This window comes from Centruroides vittatus, unplaced genomic scaffold, assembly GCF_030686945.1.
Source record: "Centruroides vittatus isolate TY-2023 unplaced genomic scaffold, ASM3068694v2 contig_474, whole genome shotgun sequence".
In the NCBI taxonomy this organism is placed as follows: Eukaryota; Metazoa; Arthropoda; class Arachnida; order Scorpiones; family Buthidae; genus Centruroides; species Centruroides vittatus.
Window position 1 is genome coordinate 2,169,601 of NW_027122266.1, and position 19,024 is coordinate 2,188,624.

At 30.3% G+C, this 19,024-nt stretch overlaps 1 protein-coding gene across 2 annotated transcripts in view; it reads right to left on the reverse strand.

The window, feature by feature from the left end:
- Positions 1-19,024, reverse strand: part of LOC136977786 (cytoplasmic polyadenylation element-binding protein 2-like) — a 173,168-nt gene that overhangs the window by 34,318 nt on the left and 119,826 nt on the right. For both annotated transcript variants that reach the window (XM_067273345.1, XM_067273346.1), the window contains 3 exons: positions 12,298-12,387; positions 6,685-6,803; positions 2,321-2,435 (listed from right to left, as the gene is read on the reverse strand). In XM_067273345.1, the coding sequence (XP_067129446.1) occupies positions 2,321-2,435; positions 6,685-6,803; positions 12,298-12,387 (324 nt within the window). The remainder of the gene's footprint in view (positions 1-2,320; positions 2,436-6,684; positions 6,804-12,297; positions 12,388-19,024) is intronic.

Sequence of the window (19,024 nt, forward strand, 5' to 3'; positions counted from 1 at the left end):
CATCTTCAGGTTCTGCTGGTAGGCTTCAAATCAAACAAAAGACAGAATTTAAATATGCTTGTTGTGTAAGAACTTTGCATGTGCAGGAAGGCAGTAATAAATTGTGAAAATGAATACAAAAGAAAAACAACAAATACAAAAAGTTGGAATAAAATATACTCCAAAACAACTGGAGTGCCGATATATAATAATAAGATATGAACATAATATAAATATTAAGACCAAACTATTTACAAAATATTACATGGTTGCTAAATGCACATGAATACTGCCCTCCAGCATGTGACAAAGGAGTCATGTTGATAGCCATTCCTCTAGAAATAGCTTTGTATATCTCAAGAATCTACAAGAATCTCCATGTATTTTAAATGCAGTGGTAATGTGTTACAATGTAGAAAGTGACCTCTATCAAAGGAAATTTCTACATCTTTGTCTGATGCATAGGCAGCCAAAGCCATACCATCCAATTTCCTAGTAATTGAGTCATGGTGTTCTTAAACCTAGTCATAAGGGATCTAAAGGCAGCGGTTGTGCCAATGTATTCGTAGTATCAATCAACTCTACGGTTGTGCAAAAGAGTTGATATACACTAGTCTATTTCTAGAGGAACAGTTATCAACAGCAGGGACATGACTCCTATGTCGCATGCTTGGAGAGCAGTACTGGGTTTAATGCTAGGTTTAATTTCTAGGCAACCATGTAATGTTGTGTAAACAGTTTGGTCTTAATATTTATATTATGTTCATATCTTATCATTATATATTGACACTCCAGTTGTTTTGGAGTATATTTTATTCTGACTTTTTGTTCTTTATAAGTATTTACTTTTTTGTATGTGTTGTTTTTCTTTTATGTTTGTTTTTATTTCAAATTTATTACTATGTTCCTGCGCGTGCAAAGTTCATACATAACGAATGTTATTTAAATTTGGTTTTCTTTATTTGATTTACATTCTACCAGCAGAATCTGAAAATGGCCTTTGTAAAAGTTGAAAATGTTTGTTCTTCAATAAATGTTTTTGTTCTTCTCACTGGATTATAGGTTTGGAAGACTTCTGGCTAATGTGTCCAGTGCAGTGGAAGATGTTTCTGTTTCAAAAATAGGAACATGTAATCAAAATGTTGTGCAGTTTGGTGATACTGAGATGAAAATTTACTAATCAATTCAAGTTGGATGTTCAGGACATCCAGCATGCTTTTGTTGATCATAAAAATAGCAGTGAAAGAATCATTCAGGAATATCTATAGAAACTACTGATATGTATAAATACTTTGATGGTTAGCTCAGCAGTGTATAAATCTAGGTTTAATTTAATGAATCTGCTTTTGATAGATCTGAGCAATCAAATCAGCATGCCTCCTTTTTGACTTTATGTTTATGTTTGCAAGTGGCCACCTTTAAGGATATGGAACCCAGTGCTATACATTGAAAGCCGGCTTAGAAAAAGATTGGTCTTTAAAGAGCCAATGTACGAAAAGAACAGGAAGAAAGAAGCTCCTAGCTCTGCTTGAAAATACCTAGTGTAAAACTATGAATGCCCATTTCTGACATTACTCCATTCAGATATCAAAATTTTAAATAAAATAAAATAAAATAAAGAAAAACTTGACAAATATTTTTAAAGGAATAATAAAAAAAAAATTAGTTTTATTTCATATACAGACCCTGTGCTATGAACCTCGTATAGCTGCATTACAGTAAAAAATACAATCGTCTTTAAACCCTGCTTAATGATGAGGTGTAGTCAATAATGGAAGAGCTATTTTTGATTTACTTACATAATATCTTAATTCCTGGTCCATTCCTGAACTAATAATATATTTACCAGGTTTTCCTAAAGATATCGTCCAACTAAAGCCAAATATTATCGGGCTAGAAATGGCTATAATATTAATAATTTATAAGACAATTTGTCACTTAGAGTAAGGCGTTAGGCACCATCCCTTGATAAATTTAATAATTACAATTTTATACATCTAAATTATTTAATTTTAAATTTTAAAATTAAAATTTTAGTAGATTTTAGTAGTCTTTTTTGGAAGCGACTACGTCTTTTTATTTTTTGTAAATTATTTAAATTAAATTTTTAAAATTATAATTATTAAATTTATCAAGAGATAGTTCCTAACACCTAACTCTAAGTGACAAATTGTCTTATAAATTATTAATATTATAGCCATTTCAAGCCTGATAATATTCAATTTTAGTTGAATGATAGCTTTAAAATATATCGGGTTTGACGATGATGTTTATTTTTTTAAACAATTATCACTTTGCAATTAACAATACCATATCATTGTAAAATATTATAACAACTTACCAGCTTTCAGAGGTCGTGGAACTCCACCAACAAACACAGTTTTGCGAGGATCTAGAGGCATTGATGCATCAAGAACAAAATCTGCATCACTGAGACGCCATGGACGAATTTGAACCTGTAAAAAAGTTTAATAAAATTTTGGAAAACACAATTAATTTTATAATCATTCATTCTATTATAAATTATAATTTATTTGAAATATTATTTATTAACATATTTTCAATAAATATTTTAAATTAACAAGATTAATTTCAATTGCATCTTTTCAAGTCTAAATATAAATGCAATAATAAAACATTTTAAGTAGTTATGCAAAGAATATTCGGTTACTATTCGGTACTAGGCCTATTTTTCGTTATTTGGCCGAATACCGAATACCTAAAAACAGGAGTAAGAAATAACAAAAACACAGTAAATTAATCATTTTAGTAACTTTTATTAATGCTGAACATACATTTCAAGTTTGAGAAAGCACAATTTTTTGGTTATTTATCTAAAAGATTAAAGGAAAAGTAATATAACTAAGTTATTTTTTTAAGAGATCAAAAAAAGGTAACAAATCAAATGAAAACTACCTACTTATTATGTAGTTTAGTCATCTATATACTCCTATATAAAAGAACAAGTCCTGATAGGATAATTAACACAGAGCCAAAACTACTGGTGCTAGAAACAAAAATTTGAAGGTGTTCCTTTTGTAAAGTTTACATAATTCAACCCTAAAGGGGTGAAAAAGGTATAAGTCACAGTTATGATTTCACAGATTCAAGACAGCTTAGTAGCCGGAACGGCCCCAGGCTTTCACCCATGCACGCTAAGTGACTTTCATTACAAGCATTTAACTTTCCAAAGTCTATGAGAACAATTATTTGGCATTAATGGCCACGAATTTTGCGCCAATAAGCTGCCTCAACTTGTTCAATTATGTTATCAACTCAATTTCATATTTGTTTTCACATTTTCACTTTGCAGTCCTTCTCTGTTCTTTTTCTGTTATTTATATGTGTAGGTCATTTCATTGTTATCCTCGTTTGATATCATCACTTATCAAGTACTGCCATGATGCTCATGTCTGTCCGCTACAACTGTCAAGAATTAACGTGATTGGTGAAGCATAGTGATGGCAGGCCAATAGCAAGCAGGGTTGTGCAATTCTTGCCATAATGCGGTTTGCGCATCAATTTTTGTATGTGTGTTAATAAAGCAAATGGTTTGGCCGAATATTCAGCTATTCAACCACTCTCTTGGCCAAATATACTATTCGTTGCAACATTAATTTTAAGTAATAAAATTTTGACATTCTATTGGATGGCCTGATAATTACAGTTTACAGCTCTTTACTACATAATACCATATACGGAAGCTCATCTTTCATTGGATGGACATAATTATTATTATTGTTAATTTATAACTTAAATTCTCTTTAGGTAACTGTCTTCTATAATTTTAATGAAATGAATTATTTTAAATACAAGCCACCAAGGAGGCAAGCCAATCCATTAGGTAAATGGGCTGGCTTGCCCCCTCAGTAGGAAAATGGTGACAGTTGATGTCAGGAAGGGCATTAAACTGTAAAACGTAAATGTCAAAACCAAATAAAATAAGAAAGATAAGAAAGAAACAATATATGAATTTGGGGACATCCCATAAGTGACATGCAGTCACGTTATCTGAAAACTGCAAGAAATGATCTTGGGCAACTGAACCAAGGACAAGTTTGGCTTAAGAAGTTAGTCCAATGAAAGGAAAAGAGGAGGGTGTTTAATATTAGAATTGGAACAGTAAACATTGGCACAATGATTGGAAATATCAGAGAGTTAGTGGACTTGATGAAATGATGGCTTAGGATCTTATGCCCACAGGAAACTAGGTGTAAAAGCAAGAGAGCTGAGGATGGATTTAAACTGTTCTCTGGAGGAGCAGATGATAAAGAGAGAAATTGAATAGGTACAGTATTATATGTATATAATTCGTCTCTGTAATCCAAAAGGTTTTTTGGTAGACGGTCTCACAGCAAAACTTTAAGTTAGGAACTCTCTTTTATTCTTTAAAAAATGACATATGCATTTCGGGTTGGTATATTCATCCAACCCCTCCTCAGTGTCTTAAAGTAAAAGTTGTGTATGAGCTACCACTACATCAAACATTTTCTTTCCATTCAAAATGCACTTGAAGTGTTTGCATAACATCACTTCTCTAAAATATCAATAGCATGCAAACAATTAAATCAACTATTGATTTGATTGTTCACATGCTATTGATATTTGATTTGATTTGATTGTTCGCATGCTATTGATATTTTAGAGAAGTGATGTTATGCAAACACTTCAAGTGCATTTTGAATGGAAAGAAAATGTTTGATGTAGTGGTAGCTCATACACAACTTTTACTTTAAGACACTGAGGAGGGGTTGGATGAATATACCAACCCGAAATGCATATGTCATTTTTTAAAGAATAAAAGAGAGTTCCTAACTTAAAGTTTTGCTGTGAGACCGTCTACCAAAAAACCTTTTGGATTACAGAGACGAATTATATACATAGTAACATACAGCAGTCCAGATACAGAGTACAGTATTATAGTCAACAAGGAGTTAAGAAAAGTATGTGTGAGGTAATGAGAAGTGATAGGATTATGAGTGTTAAGCTGGAGACAAGAGGAAGTTTTGTCACAATAATATGTGTGTATGATAACCAAACAGGACTCATGGAAGAAGAAAAGGATAACTTCTGGGTAAAATTGTAATGGAAATAGAGCATGATAGGTTGATTACTAGGGGTGATTTAAATGGACATGTGGGAAGATGTAAAAGAGAGGAGTGAAAATCTCCAATGATACTCCTGTAGACTATTGCGTCAGTGAAGATCTTTATAATAATCTGTCTCGAGTTGGTTCCTATGACTCGAGAATGTTCTTACATTGGTTTGTAGAAAAGTACACCTCCACACTCGCCACAAGCTTGAAAACCCAATATTTACTAGATAACTAGATATCAACATGCATTTCTATGAACTTAACTATGAAATAAGTATCTTAGATATCCAAACAACAGTGATACCAGAGTAAAGTAAACAAACATACCACTGAGCCTGTTACCGGTGTGTGTCTTCTAATAAACAGATCATTATGAACGTTTTCAAAATCTCAGGTTCTTCTTCAGGTAAATATCGATAACCTTATATCAATAGGTTATCGATATCCACACGATAGAGTTCTGACTGGTGTTCCAATTGAATTTAATTTGAATTGCATTTGTTCGGAGTTATTAGTTACCTGAAGAAGAACCTGAGAGTTCGAAAACATTCGTAACAGTCTGTTTATTAGAAGACGCACACTGGTAACAGGCTCAGTGGTATTTTTTTTTATCTTAGATATCCCCCTCTTATATAAATATACATCAAACAAAACCCAATATCATAAGCAAATACACCAACAATTGCTGTAAATGATCGGGCTAAATTTTGGGTTTACGACTATAGATTAGAAATAAATTTGGCACTACAGTTAGGTGTTAGGCACCATCTCTTATTAAAATTAATAATTATAATATTTAATTAATTAATTTAGATTAAACTGAAAGAAAAGAATCAGCCCGAAGCAGGACTCAAACCCACAAGAGGAGATCGGACCGAAGGTCCAGGTAGCATAACTGGCAAAGTGTCTGTACGATAAGCGGGAGTTGCAGGTTCGAGTCCCGCTTCAGGCTGATACTTTTCTTCCAGTTTAATTTAAATTAATTAATTAAATATTATAATTATTAATTTTAATAAGAGATGATGCCTAACACCTAACTGTAGTCCCAAATTTATTTCTAATCTATAATCATATATCCAAAATTTAGCCCGATCATTTACGGCAGTTGTTGGTGTATTTGCTTATCCCTCTCTTAGTCTGGTCTTAATTCAATTTAAAAAATTCTAATAAAAACTATGATTAAAAATTTTATGAATAAGAACAAACCAAAATACTTTAGAAAATTATAAAAATATAGTGAACCAAATTTGCTAATAGTTACAGTTTAAGTTAATAAATTAAGTTGCTTGCTTCCATTGGGACTAATTAAACTAAGAGTTAAAAATGATCTACATTTTTTCCCCCTCTTACTAGAAAATGTATTCCTTTAATTTATGAATATGTTCAGCTTTGTTATTTCTTTCATTTACTTTTAATAAATTAAAATAAAGGTTCATCAACTTCAGTTTCACAGACTCAAATTTTCACATTTTGTGAATAAATACAAATAGGTATTATTGGTTTGTATTCCTAAAGTATCATCTACTATTCTATATTAATATTCATATGTTATTACTTTCAAAATAAAAATATGTTTTTAACATCTTAATTTATTTAAAAAGTAAACTTACTGGCTTATCTTTAATTGTGGGACTAGAAACACACAAATATAATTTATCATCTTCTTGTATACAAGCATCAATAAGAGCCTGTACTGATGATTCATCTTGAAATAACAAAAATGCATAGCCTGAAATATAAAAAAAATTTTGTTTTTAAAAAAAAAATTAAATTATTATTTACCAAAGTTTTTATAAATATAAATTTTCAAATAGACATATTAATCCTAATTCAAATTAATCCTCTCTCTATAAAAAAAATGTTATCAAAATATGACAATAAAATGTGCTAATTACAAATAATTATTACCTTAATATTCTTAATAGTTACTAATTTGCTATTACTCCAAAGAATTTATCAAACCACAATTCTTTAATTTGAAAAGCTTTTTTACTAAACCAATATGTACAGTGTGCCATACATTAAGTTCATCAATATCCTTCATTAGTTGATTTTTTCTGTTAAAACAAAACAAATTGTTTTTACTTTATCTTAACTCTTTAAATTCTGAAAATTTCTTTTTATATGTATTTAGAGACTAAATTGTTCTTACTCTTAAGTCTAGAATGGAAATTTGAATAGAAAATTCAGTCAAAAACAACTTTGCCATTGGCCAATTTAGTTTGTAACAAATTAAGCCAATTTTGTGTTAAAAGAATTAAATTTACCATACAAATTAAAATGTATGGTAAATTTAAGGTAAAGTAAAAACAATTTGTTTTATGTTCAACAGAAAAAAAAAACAAACTGATGAAGGGTATTGATGAACTCAAAATATATATATTGATTTGGAGAAACTCATAAGTGTCATCAACAGAGAGTGGATTCGACTGTTAATAATTGGCATAAAAGGTTCCCGATTGTCCAGCTTTACATAAACAAATTATGTTGTTGATTTTACAAGATTTTCCCTTAAAGTTTGTGGCAATATGCCATATTAATGTATATATTAGATATAAGTTTAGTTTTAAGTTTTCTTTCTTCTTTGTTCTTCCTTTTGTTTTCTCGAATTTTCTATTAACATTCTCTCCTATGGGTGGAGTAACCCTTCCCATGAATCACACTAACAATGGGAAGTGAAGTCCCCGAGGCTACTAGAACAATAAGAAGGTTCATTCTTGGATCGGACTCTCAGTGGAGGTAGACGTGCGAAAATTATGTTCCTGCTTGTCATCTGGAAAGACAAAGGGAGACGAAGGTGGCCTACAGAAAGAGAAAGGATCCCTCTAACGTAAAGAGAGAGAGAGAATGTCCCTTGTACAAAAGAGAATCTTCGAAGAGATCCAAAAAGGATCAGCGAGAAACAATTTAGAGTGGTTCCCCACCAGAAGACCATCAATACCAAACAGAGAACTCGGGTATTCCTTATAACCTCCTCTATCATACTAAAACTTCTTGCTATTCTTCCTTTCATTTTTAGTTTGTAATTTAGTGTAAGTTAGTCATAACATTACAAGCTGTCTTTCCTAAATGTTGGGAGTGCATTCTTTTGCTCTGTATTCACTTGACTCCTCGCCCCAGTTTGGAATATCGTATAACATTAAGAGTTGGAATCTGAAAGAATCATGTATATTGTTAATTAGATAAGAAAAAATAAACAATTGTTGTTATTTTTTTTGTACTGCCTCTCATGGACTATTGTACACTCGCATGACTATCGCAAGTTTAAAATGCCAGTAATTTTTGTGTGACAATGTGTGCATTTACGTGCATTTACTATTTTACTCGTGATTAAATGAAATAAAATTAGAATTGTATTAATAAATCTAATTTTCTTTATTTTGATCTTTAAAGTCACACCTTGTCCTATATGCGAGATCATCTTATATGCAAGTAAATACAGTAATTTTTTGAAGGAAAACTGTAATCAAAACAAATTTGATTCAATTGTTAAAGAAACAAAAAAATTTGCTAGTATTTTAAATGTGGAAAATGAGTTTGATTTTCCCAAAGAAACTTTGGGACGACAATGAAAAAGAAAAAGGTTTTTGATGATGAGAAAAATGTCAAAAAAAATTTAAGCAAGATCCAGAAGTACAAAAAAGAAGTTTTTGATAAAATGTTTAGTTGTGCTCTTACTTCTTTGGAAGAATGATCTAAAACATTTCAAACAGGTATTGAACATTTCAAATTTTTGCTTAACATAAAAATATTTCTTTTATGTCAGATGAAGATTTAGAGACATCTTGTGAGAATTAAAAAAAAAAATTAACAGATGAAAATAAATGTAACATTTCTGGAGAAGAATTAAAGTTAGAACTGAAATCCCTTGCATCCTGGCTCAACAAAGATATGGATCCAGAGAAATGTTTGAATTTTATTTACAAAAACAATTTGAATGAAATTTACGTAAATATATCTATCGCATTAATAATCATGCTAATATTACCCATTACAGTTGTAAAGTTTTTTCAAGCTTAAAATAATTAGAAACTATTTAAGATCAATGGTGAGTCAAGAAAGGCCTAATAACTTGACAATGATTTCAATTGAAAGTGCTGTTGCTAATAGTTTAAACATTGAAGATTTGCAATTGAAATTTGCAACAGTGAAAGCACAAAAAGTTACATCTTCAATGTAATTATTTCTTGGTTTTTTGTATTAAATTTGATTTAAAAATTAGCTTAATAAAAATTAATTAAAAAATATATTCTTATAAATTATCATTGAATTTTCAAAAAAGGCAGCAACATAAAAGTTTCACACAGTCTCAAAAAACGTAGAGCCAGCACTGCATATGAGAATAGTGAAGGAGGCAAAAAGGAGGTCAGGAAGGCAGTAGAGAGGGCAAAGGCCAAATCTCATTTAGAATTTTATGACAGTCTGGAAACAGACGATGGACAGAAAAAAATCTTCAGAATAGCAAAACAAAGAGATAGAAATAGCAAAGACCTATACTAAGTAAAACTATTAAAGCAGAAGGTGGCAGTCTCCTTACCAAGGATAAATAAATATTGGAAAAATGCAGGCAATATTTTGAGAAGTTGATGAATATGAAGAATCCCAGAAAACTGGGAGAAAATAAACTACATTTATCTAATCCAATCAGAACATTAATAGGTCTGAGATGATGACAGCACTGGCAAAGATGAAGTCAAGTAAAGCTATGGGACCAGATAAAATACCTGTCAAGGTATGTAAATGTTTTGGAGATGTGGGAATTAAATTTCTTACTGGTCTGTTAACATACTAGAGAGTGGAAGTATGCCAGATGAGTGAAGGAGAAGCAAGTTAGTCTAAATTTATAAAGGGAAAGATGATATGATTGCATAAATCACACGGACATTAAACTGATGAGATATTCTAAGAAGATTTGGGAGAAAATTACTGAAAACAGCATTTGTGAAGTCACTTCAATTAGTGAGTAGTAGTTCAGTTTTATGTCAGATAAGGGGAAAACAGATGCTATTTTTGCCTTGAGAAACTAATGGAGAAGTATAATGAAGGAAGGAAAGACCTATATATTGCTTTTATAGACCTGGAGAAAGACTTTGACAGGGTGCCAAATGAGAAACTGTGGAGGTGTCTCAGAAGAAAATTGGTTCATGAGAAGTATGTGGAAGTAATTAAGGATATATGTATATTATAATTGTAAAACTAATGTTAGATGTGCAGCAGGAAGTGCAATGGCCTTTCTTATTTTTCCAAATAAGCTACTTGACAAGAGCCAACCACAGATTAGAGAGACACAGATGGTCAACTTCCTATACTTCATGTGTTAAAGAAAATTGACAACCTGACCAATGAACGATGGCACTATTGATTCAGAGGTTAGTGGTACTGAGATCGACTTGTGTCATTAGACGTCACAACATAAACCACTGATGATGATGTTATTCAAATTAGATTTTAATGAACATGTAGGTGAAAAACTACTTCCATTTCTTGGTATGCACTGCAGTTGAATTTAAATCAAATTAATTAATAAAAGCTGCGTTAATTGAAATTAATTTACATAATATAAATGATATCCACAAATCTGCATTTCATATTTGTTATTTAATAAAATATTTATTAATACTAAGTAGCCAGTTAATCAAAACTCTGGCTTTTACACCAAAACTGAAACTAGAATTAAAAATAAAATCATTATTAATTAATTTAAATTAAATTTTAAATCAGAGCAATTTAAACATAATATTTCAGAAAGTGTAGATAAAGTATTTGTCTGTCTTGAGTGGTTTAGTTACATTTCATCCAGGCAGAGTTGAGTCTCTTCATAGCACTTTTTTGTAAAGTAATAGTTTTGGTTTCAGTTGATGATGATGGAACATTTTGCTTTTAATATATATATATAATGGATGGATATAGATAATGTTATATCCTGTAAACATTTGCATTTGTAAACAGTTTTATAAATTTCATACATAAAAATTCCTACAAATGCACTATAACATACTAAAAAAAGAAGGAGGCTTTGTTTTGGGGGTCAGGAATGGATTAATCCACATTACAGTAGAATCTCATTTTAATGAATCACAGAACAATAGATTTTTTCTCCAGGTCCTGCCAAATCAATATAACTTTACCTCTTTTTAGTGGATCTGTAACTCTGAATAATGGTTTTATTTCTAGCCCCATGTTTGGTAAACATCGTATTTTTTCAACGTTTGATTAATAATTGGATGTTCCTGGATACTGAATTCAAAAAAATACATTGCATGCTGTGCAAACTAAGTGCATAATTGTCACCTGGCAGCCATGCATTAAAGCCCTCCTATAGTGTGTTGATTAGTGAAGGAAAACTACTTCTAGCTTAACAATTCCAGATATGCAAGTGTGTGCAACAAAGGTATGCTGCACCTTTGTTGCAGACACGTATTTGGGAATATTGCATTTTGAAATCATGCTCATGTAACAGTAGCATTTCATACTGATAATGCCATCAAAAGGAGCCCCAAAATGTTGTGTCATCATAGCAAACCAAGATGGATGAGTATTTTAACACATTGTGACAGACTGATGATCATATGTACTTTGTCATTTTCTGGCTTATAATGCATATAGTTTCTGTTAGCTGTGTTATGGCATACTGTACGATCGTGTAATATTTATATAAAATAAAAGATAGAAATCTCAAGAGACTGAATAATTTCAAGTACAAGTGTTTTTTTTATGTAAGAGGTTTAAAAATGAAAATTTTTTTGAATAACAGATATTTTCCTGGGAGTGCCAGAAATCCATTGTTCACAATATAATAGATTTTCGAAACAACAGATGATTTTTGGTGCCCCAGTGATCCATTAAAACAAAATTCTACTGTATATTGTTTCTTATTCGAACTTATTATTCTTATTCGAAAAACTTTTAGGAACAAATTAAGTTTGAAAACAGAGATTTGACTGTATATCCAAATAAAATAAAACTTAAAGAAAATTTGGCTTTTGCCATTTGATGGTATGACCATTGATTTACTGTAAAGTTTGCTTAATAAGAACCTTGTTAATAAAAAGTGCCAATTGCTCTTCTACTTTGTATTAATTTGGTTTGACTGTATATGAGATTAATTTTCATTACAAATTTAAATACTTTTACTATAAAATTATTTTAAATCAAACACTACATAGATTTTATTTATTAATTAATTATATGTTAATATAATTATTGCATTTTATATTATTTACCTTTAGGTGGAAAATAAGACTTGCTTTCAGCTTTATGAGGCCAATCAACTACCAATGGTCCAAAACGGCGGAAACTGGCAGTGATTTCCTCTGTAAATATAATGAAAGTTGTTATTATTTGTATATTTAGCTACAAAATATATTCATAGAGTAATTGAAAATCAATTATGTTTATTTTATTTATACATTACTTTCTCTCTTAGAAAGCTAATTTTAAGTGAACTTTTCATATTCAATTTAATCCATATTTTTCATAAAATTTACACAATAGACTATTTCACTTATATTTCATTCATAGAATACAATGAAATTATGTACTTTAAAAAAATATATCTGATGATAAAAATGCTGAAACAAAATTTAAAGAAAATTAAGCAATGATCTACCCTATATATGAATATAAACTACATCTGAATTTCATGACAAAATGGATTAGAAATACTCAATGAAAATGAACTATTTAATAATAATACTTCAATTTATAAATGAAATACAAGTCATGTGCCAAAGAGAAGGTAAAATCTTTTATAATGATGTAATAACAAATTACACTAGAAAATTAAATTAGCCATTTGAAAGTACACAGTCTAAGCTATTTTTCTATATGTTTGTCATTGTTTTCTAAATGCTTTTCCCAGTATTAGACAGGGAAAAAATTATTTTCTGAAAAAATCTCTACTTAATGATTTGAACAAGTCCATGACTGCATCTTTAACTTTATCATTATCTGAAAAGTGTAAGCCATCAAGATGTTCTTAACAGATCCAAAAAACTAAAAATCAGAGAGTACTAAGTCTGGACTATGTGCAGGATGGGACATTAGCTGCAGAATAATGAACTTCCCATACTTGCACTGTAAGGAGTCAAGTACGACCATTATCTTTTATTTTTGGGGTTTTTATTTAGTTAACATTATCATTTATTTTGTGGACATTTTATTTTGTTTAAAGAACAAAATAGCCACACCTTACTGGCCTTAAACTCTAAAGTAACAATAAAACTTACTGTTAACATGACTGACACTCATAAAACCAACTTCAATCTCAAAACAGCATCTCTGATTAAGTGATCTCCAAGTTAAAGAATTGTCTCTTAATCCTTTTAAAAATCAGAAAACCTTTCATTTTGAAAGGATTGGAATGACTATTAGAAAAGAAAAGACCACAAAGAAAAAATAATACTGTTAGCATATACTGTACATAAGTAAATGAGATAGAGTGACATGTTCAGTTGTGATGTCACACCCAAGATGAATAAAAACCCAATGAAGTTGAAGACAATGAAGTAAAGCTCCTGAGAGCAAGCAAGGGGATTTCCAAAGTGAGTTCAGTTGATGAAAGGATTTTCTGGTGTTTTTGGTGTGACAGTTAAATAATTTAGATTGTAAGAGTTCTTGATTTGTAAGTAATCTGAAGCTGATTTACTTTGTCAGTTCTCATGGAGAATTAATTTTAAGTTAGATTTAAATTCCCCAGTTATCAAGAATATTTTGTGAAAATTAGTTTTGTTTTTGATTTGGACTAATTATATTTCTGATTTTTATAACTTTTCTGTGATGTATTATCACTAATATAGTTTCATGATTTTTATATTAATCCATTTGTACATTCCTTGTTTATGACATTTTCAATAAATTCTTGTTTCTCCTGATGCAGAGTCAATTATTTTTGGATTTTTCTTGCAATAAGCATTATTTCAAGCTAAGCCATTTGTGTTATTTCTGCCCATTTCTAAAGTCTAAACCTGACATCCAACTGACCCTCATCTTTCATTATTTTATATAATGCGATTTCATTAGGTTTAATTGTGGACTGATAAACAGTGTGTTACAGCATATCAGAATTCAAACTGGCTAAAGAAGTATAGATGGGAAGTAATAGACCATCCTGCATATAGTCTGAAGATAACACTGTTCAAAAACTGATGATATTTCAAAATAAACACAATAAAACCAAAAATATTATCCAGCAAGAAGTAACTTTAATAAATTAAATAAACATTTTTGACAGTTTTAAACCATCATCATCAGGTTCAGTTAAAATAGCATACTGTTTGCTTGTGTAAACTAGGATTTCTCATTTCCCAGTCCTTTGCTTGTCGCAGGATTTTGAGAAAAAAGCGATCTGTAATCTGGGAGCTTGGTAAATCCTGGATATAATTACTTATTTTTAAGATATAAAATAAATCTTGAAATTGAATGATATAATTATTTTTCATTTTTTAAGTAATTTAATATGTCCTGTAACCTCCAAAATAATAATATTAATAATGCTGTGTAAAATATGCATTAAAAATTACCGTTAAAGTATGTAAAAATTTTCACAAGTAGAAAAAATTTATTAAAGTTAGTTGCAAACTGCTTACAACAACAAAAAAAACAAAAAAAAAAGAATCTCTGAATTGAGTTGAAAAGTTAAAGAAAAAAATGAACTTAGGTCAAACTTCTTAGAACCTAATTTTCATTTTTTAAATAATACATAATAGAATATTATTGTAAATTTTTATAATATGGTTTTAAAAAGCAAAGATGGTCAATACTCCAATCACTCAATCTGGTTCTTATTTTAGTAATGAAAAGTCCTGTTACTGAGAATGCCCTTTCTGATTCAATCGATGTGGGTGAAATAGTCTTTAATGATTTAAGAGAAGACAGATGTTTTGTGTTTTTTCACCTGTAGCCTTGAAGATTTTTAGTTCATTTTCAAGATGCATTGCAGTACTTTTGCTGTCTAGTATTCTTGATTTGTCCACCTTGGCTGTTTTAATAGCGGCATCAAGCTTATAGCACAATAATTCAACGGTTTGTTTGGCTTTAATAATCAGGTTTATGAAGAAAATCTTCATACTTGCATACTTTGTACTCGTTTGTATCCTTGCTCAATTTGTATAACCTGGCATAATGCAGTTATTAAAGCTACTGGGCATGGTTAAAAATTAAGACAGCATTGGCGCAAATATTTGAGATATTATAGGTTCTGACAAGTAAAGAATTTTTGGAGTCCTGCAATAAATAGGTTACACATTGATTATTAACAATCTGTGGCATGCCAAAACAAGCAAAAATTTAAAAAAACAAATAAATGGGCTTAAAATTAATAAATACAAATGTATTCTGACAGTTTATAAGTTAATTATACTTTCGATTTGCAAAATTTCCTCAACCTTAACGTAAAATAAGAAAAAAGTGAACTTTTAAGAAATCTGCAGGATTTCCCAGGATGAGAAGAATTTCTGAAGTTAAAAAACAGCTGGGATCCTGAGATTTCGTTAGAGAAATCCTAGTGTAAACCAGACACCTTGCTCCACTTGTCAAACTTCAATGAATCTTTTTGATTACATCAAATTTCATTGATTTCTTTCAGATTTTTTTCTTTTTTGATTTATAATAAACAAATTATCTGAAATTTTGCTGCTTTATATTTTCTAATATATTTAAGTGACCCTAGAAACTTTGTAAATTAAAATTAGCTTACTTCCTGAAAGAATTTAGTCTAAATTTTAATTTATAAAGTTTCTATAGATATTTAAATATATTACAAAATATAAATCATCAAAATTTTAGATTATTTATTATATATCAAAAAAAGAGAAACATAAGAGAAGTCAAATGTATTTTAATACAATTAAAAAAGATCTTTTGAAGTTTAATGATCATGTGCTTTGGTGCCAACTTCAGCTATGGACTTAACATTGTGAACTTTTACCTTGTAAATCTCCAGTCACAGGTTGAATTTAAAATGCCATATGAGTCCTGATCTAGACTGAGGTAGATTCTATTTGAGTACAAAAAATAATTTAAATCGGTTAAGCAATTTCAGAGATTGTTGTACTGTAGCTGTCACAAAATGCTAAAAGAGCTTTTCTTCACTATGTCCAATAAAAAAGAAGATAAAGGCAAATTTGAAAATTTTGTTCTATTAAATTTACTTCCTACTGGATATTTTTGGTTTTAACGTTTTTAAGCATAGTCTGGACTTAGCACTCTCAATTTTTACCTTTTTTCCAATCTTATTGACAATTAAGACATGAAACTGAATAATTATAATTCTAGTAAGCTATAAAATCTTGCTTTCAAAAAACTGCTATATTATCATCAGGCTGTTATAAGGCTAGTAAATAATTAGATATAAATCAATTTTAATGGCTTATATACAGGTAACCCCTGTATAGCACGGCACTTCTATATCACAGATTCACTCTAACATGGTTCAAGAATTGGGTAAAACCCTCACACAACATGAAATATAATAAAAACCATTAAAAGCAAACTTTATCTAATTTAAAATTAGGGAAATCCCTGTACAACAGTTCAATAAACGTGATAAAACTTTTAAGTGCGAAAGATACCTCATTTGACATTTTTCATTCGAGCATGTATGTACTATCAGATTTTCATGCATAATTTTTGTGAACTTAAGTACTTATTACTATTAGTACTTGAGTACAGTATGTAAATTTTCTTTTCCTGTCTTCTGTCAATACACATGGTGCTTCTTGAAACTTGTTTCAGTGTTACCAGATCTTGACGCTTCTTGTTTTCTGTTGCCAAATGTTTTTCCTTATTCCATACTTGCTTTATTCCGTCACCGGTTCTTAGGCATTGAACCACACCTCCGACCGTTGGGACAATCCACACCTTTACAAGTATACTTTAAGACTTTAATTGTGTCTCTTTTTTGGCTATGTAGATTAAAAATTTTCAGTTAATAGTGCTTAGTGATGACAATGAAAACATTGTTGAATTTATATTAATATGTATCACTTCTTAAGAAAATTTTAATAAAGTTATTTATCTTAATATATCTTGAGCCATTATATTTTATATTTCTATGATAAATTCTACAGGTTTCATCACTTTTTACTTCTGTTAATATTATCCATATATTTAAATCGAAATATTAACATAAAATTTCAACATGGTCGAAGAAATTCTGACCTTCATCATCAAAACATTGCTTCAACTGGAAATTTGCATCCTCCTGTTCCAGTCAAATAATGACAGTTGCTTGGATATCCACAATGCAGTAACTGTTCTATAGTGAAGATGATCATGAAACTTGGTGTGAGGGCACCCAAAGAAAGGTCAGTTTCCCCTGCAAGTTTATAGCAGGTTATCCACCAATTATCCAAGATCAGACATTCAACACACTGGTTCAGAGGGATGACTGCAGTTGCTATGGAGCAACTGTGGCTAGAGTTGTTGCTCACAGTTGTGCATCTCTCCTGAAAACATTTGCACTATTTAAAGCTCTTATTCAGCTCAGTGTTTAATTACAATACTGATCTTGCAGTCTTCAGTTAATTTTTGGCTGTTTTAACGCATTCTATAACAAGAATTTTCTTTCGTACACTTTAGCAAGTCTTCATCACAATATGCTGCTCCATATGAACACAAGCATTTACTTGTCTGCCATCTTTGATAACATCTGCTTCACATGCATGTCACCTCAGTACAATAGAGTCTCTTCCTACTACTACTACTACACTCATCAATGTTGTCTCCAGACCAAAAAGTCACAGTTTGATTGAACAACCTACATATGAGCTGCTCATCTGTGAAATCGTTTAACTCTACAAAACAAAAAGTAGAGAAGTTGATAAAATAATATATATTCTTTTTTAAAATTTTTTTTTAAATTAAAATTTAAATAAACATTGTAGAATGAATTATAACAGGTGTAGCTTTTATCTAACAACAAATAAATTGATAAAAATTATTCCAAGGATATACTGTTTTTGTATTTTTCAGATAACTAAGGGAAGTTAATTGATTTGACTTGTGTATGGCTCATATACACTATATATATATTATATATAAACAACAACCAAGCCAATACATTAAAGTTTTCAAATAAACTGCCAAATTTTTATTGGGCTATTATGAAACTGACAATAATAGCTCTGGTGGTAACAATTGGATAGCAGTTCAGGTAGCATAATTGGCAACACAACTGCATGGCAAGAAGGAGCTGCAGGTTTGAGCTCCACTCCAGGCTGATTTTTTTTTCTTCTAGAATATTTTAAATTAGAAAATAAAGTTAATTTATTTCTAATTATTAAATTTATCATGAAATAGTGATGTAACCCCTACCTCTAGCCAAATTGATTTATCAATTTGATAAAAATTTGCTTTTTTGTCCTCCTTTTGAAATTTAATCAAGCTTTCAAGCTTATATATTGGCTTCTAGTTTTAGAACTTATCACATCCTTTTGGGGAATGTTTTTACTTGGACATCAAGAGACTTTTTTAGCTGTTCTACTTTATTAAATATGCATTTCGGATAATTCTGTCTCTCTTCAGTTTCAAGTAGATGCTTTTTGGATTACAAGTTCTTTTCAAATTCACTGAAGGCTACACATTAAACATACATTTTTTTCTTATTTCATTTTTATTGGTTTTATCTGACATTATTTCTAAAGATTCAGGAATACCAGTGATTGAACTTGGGGGGTTTATCACTATACTCCTGAATTAAAAATCAGTGTCTAAGCAATGGAAATACACTGACTTGCCCTGCCAAAAAGTTCCAACATGTTCCATTCAAGTAAGGTGATAGCCACAGTATTCTAAGACTTCCTTGGCATAATTCATGTGGGTTTCTTGCCCAGCATGCCATCATAAACAGTGTGTACTAATGTCAAATTTTCAAAGTTGTGCACAAGGCATAGTGAAAGAAATGACCTGATAACCAAAAAGTGTCCTATTTCCACAGGATAATGAAAGACA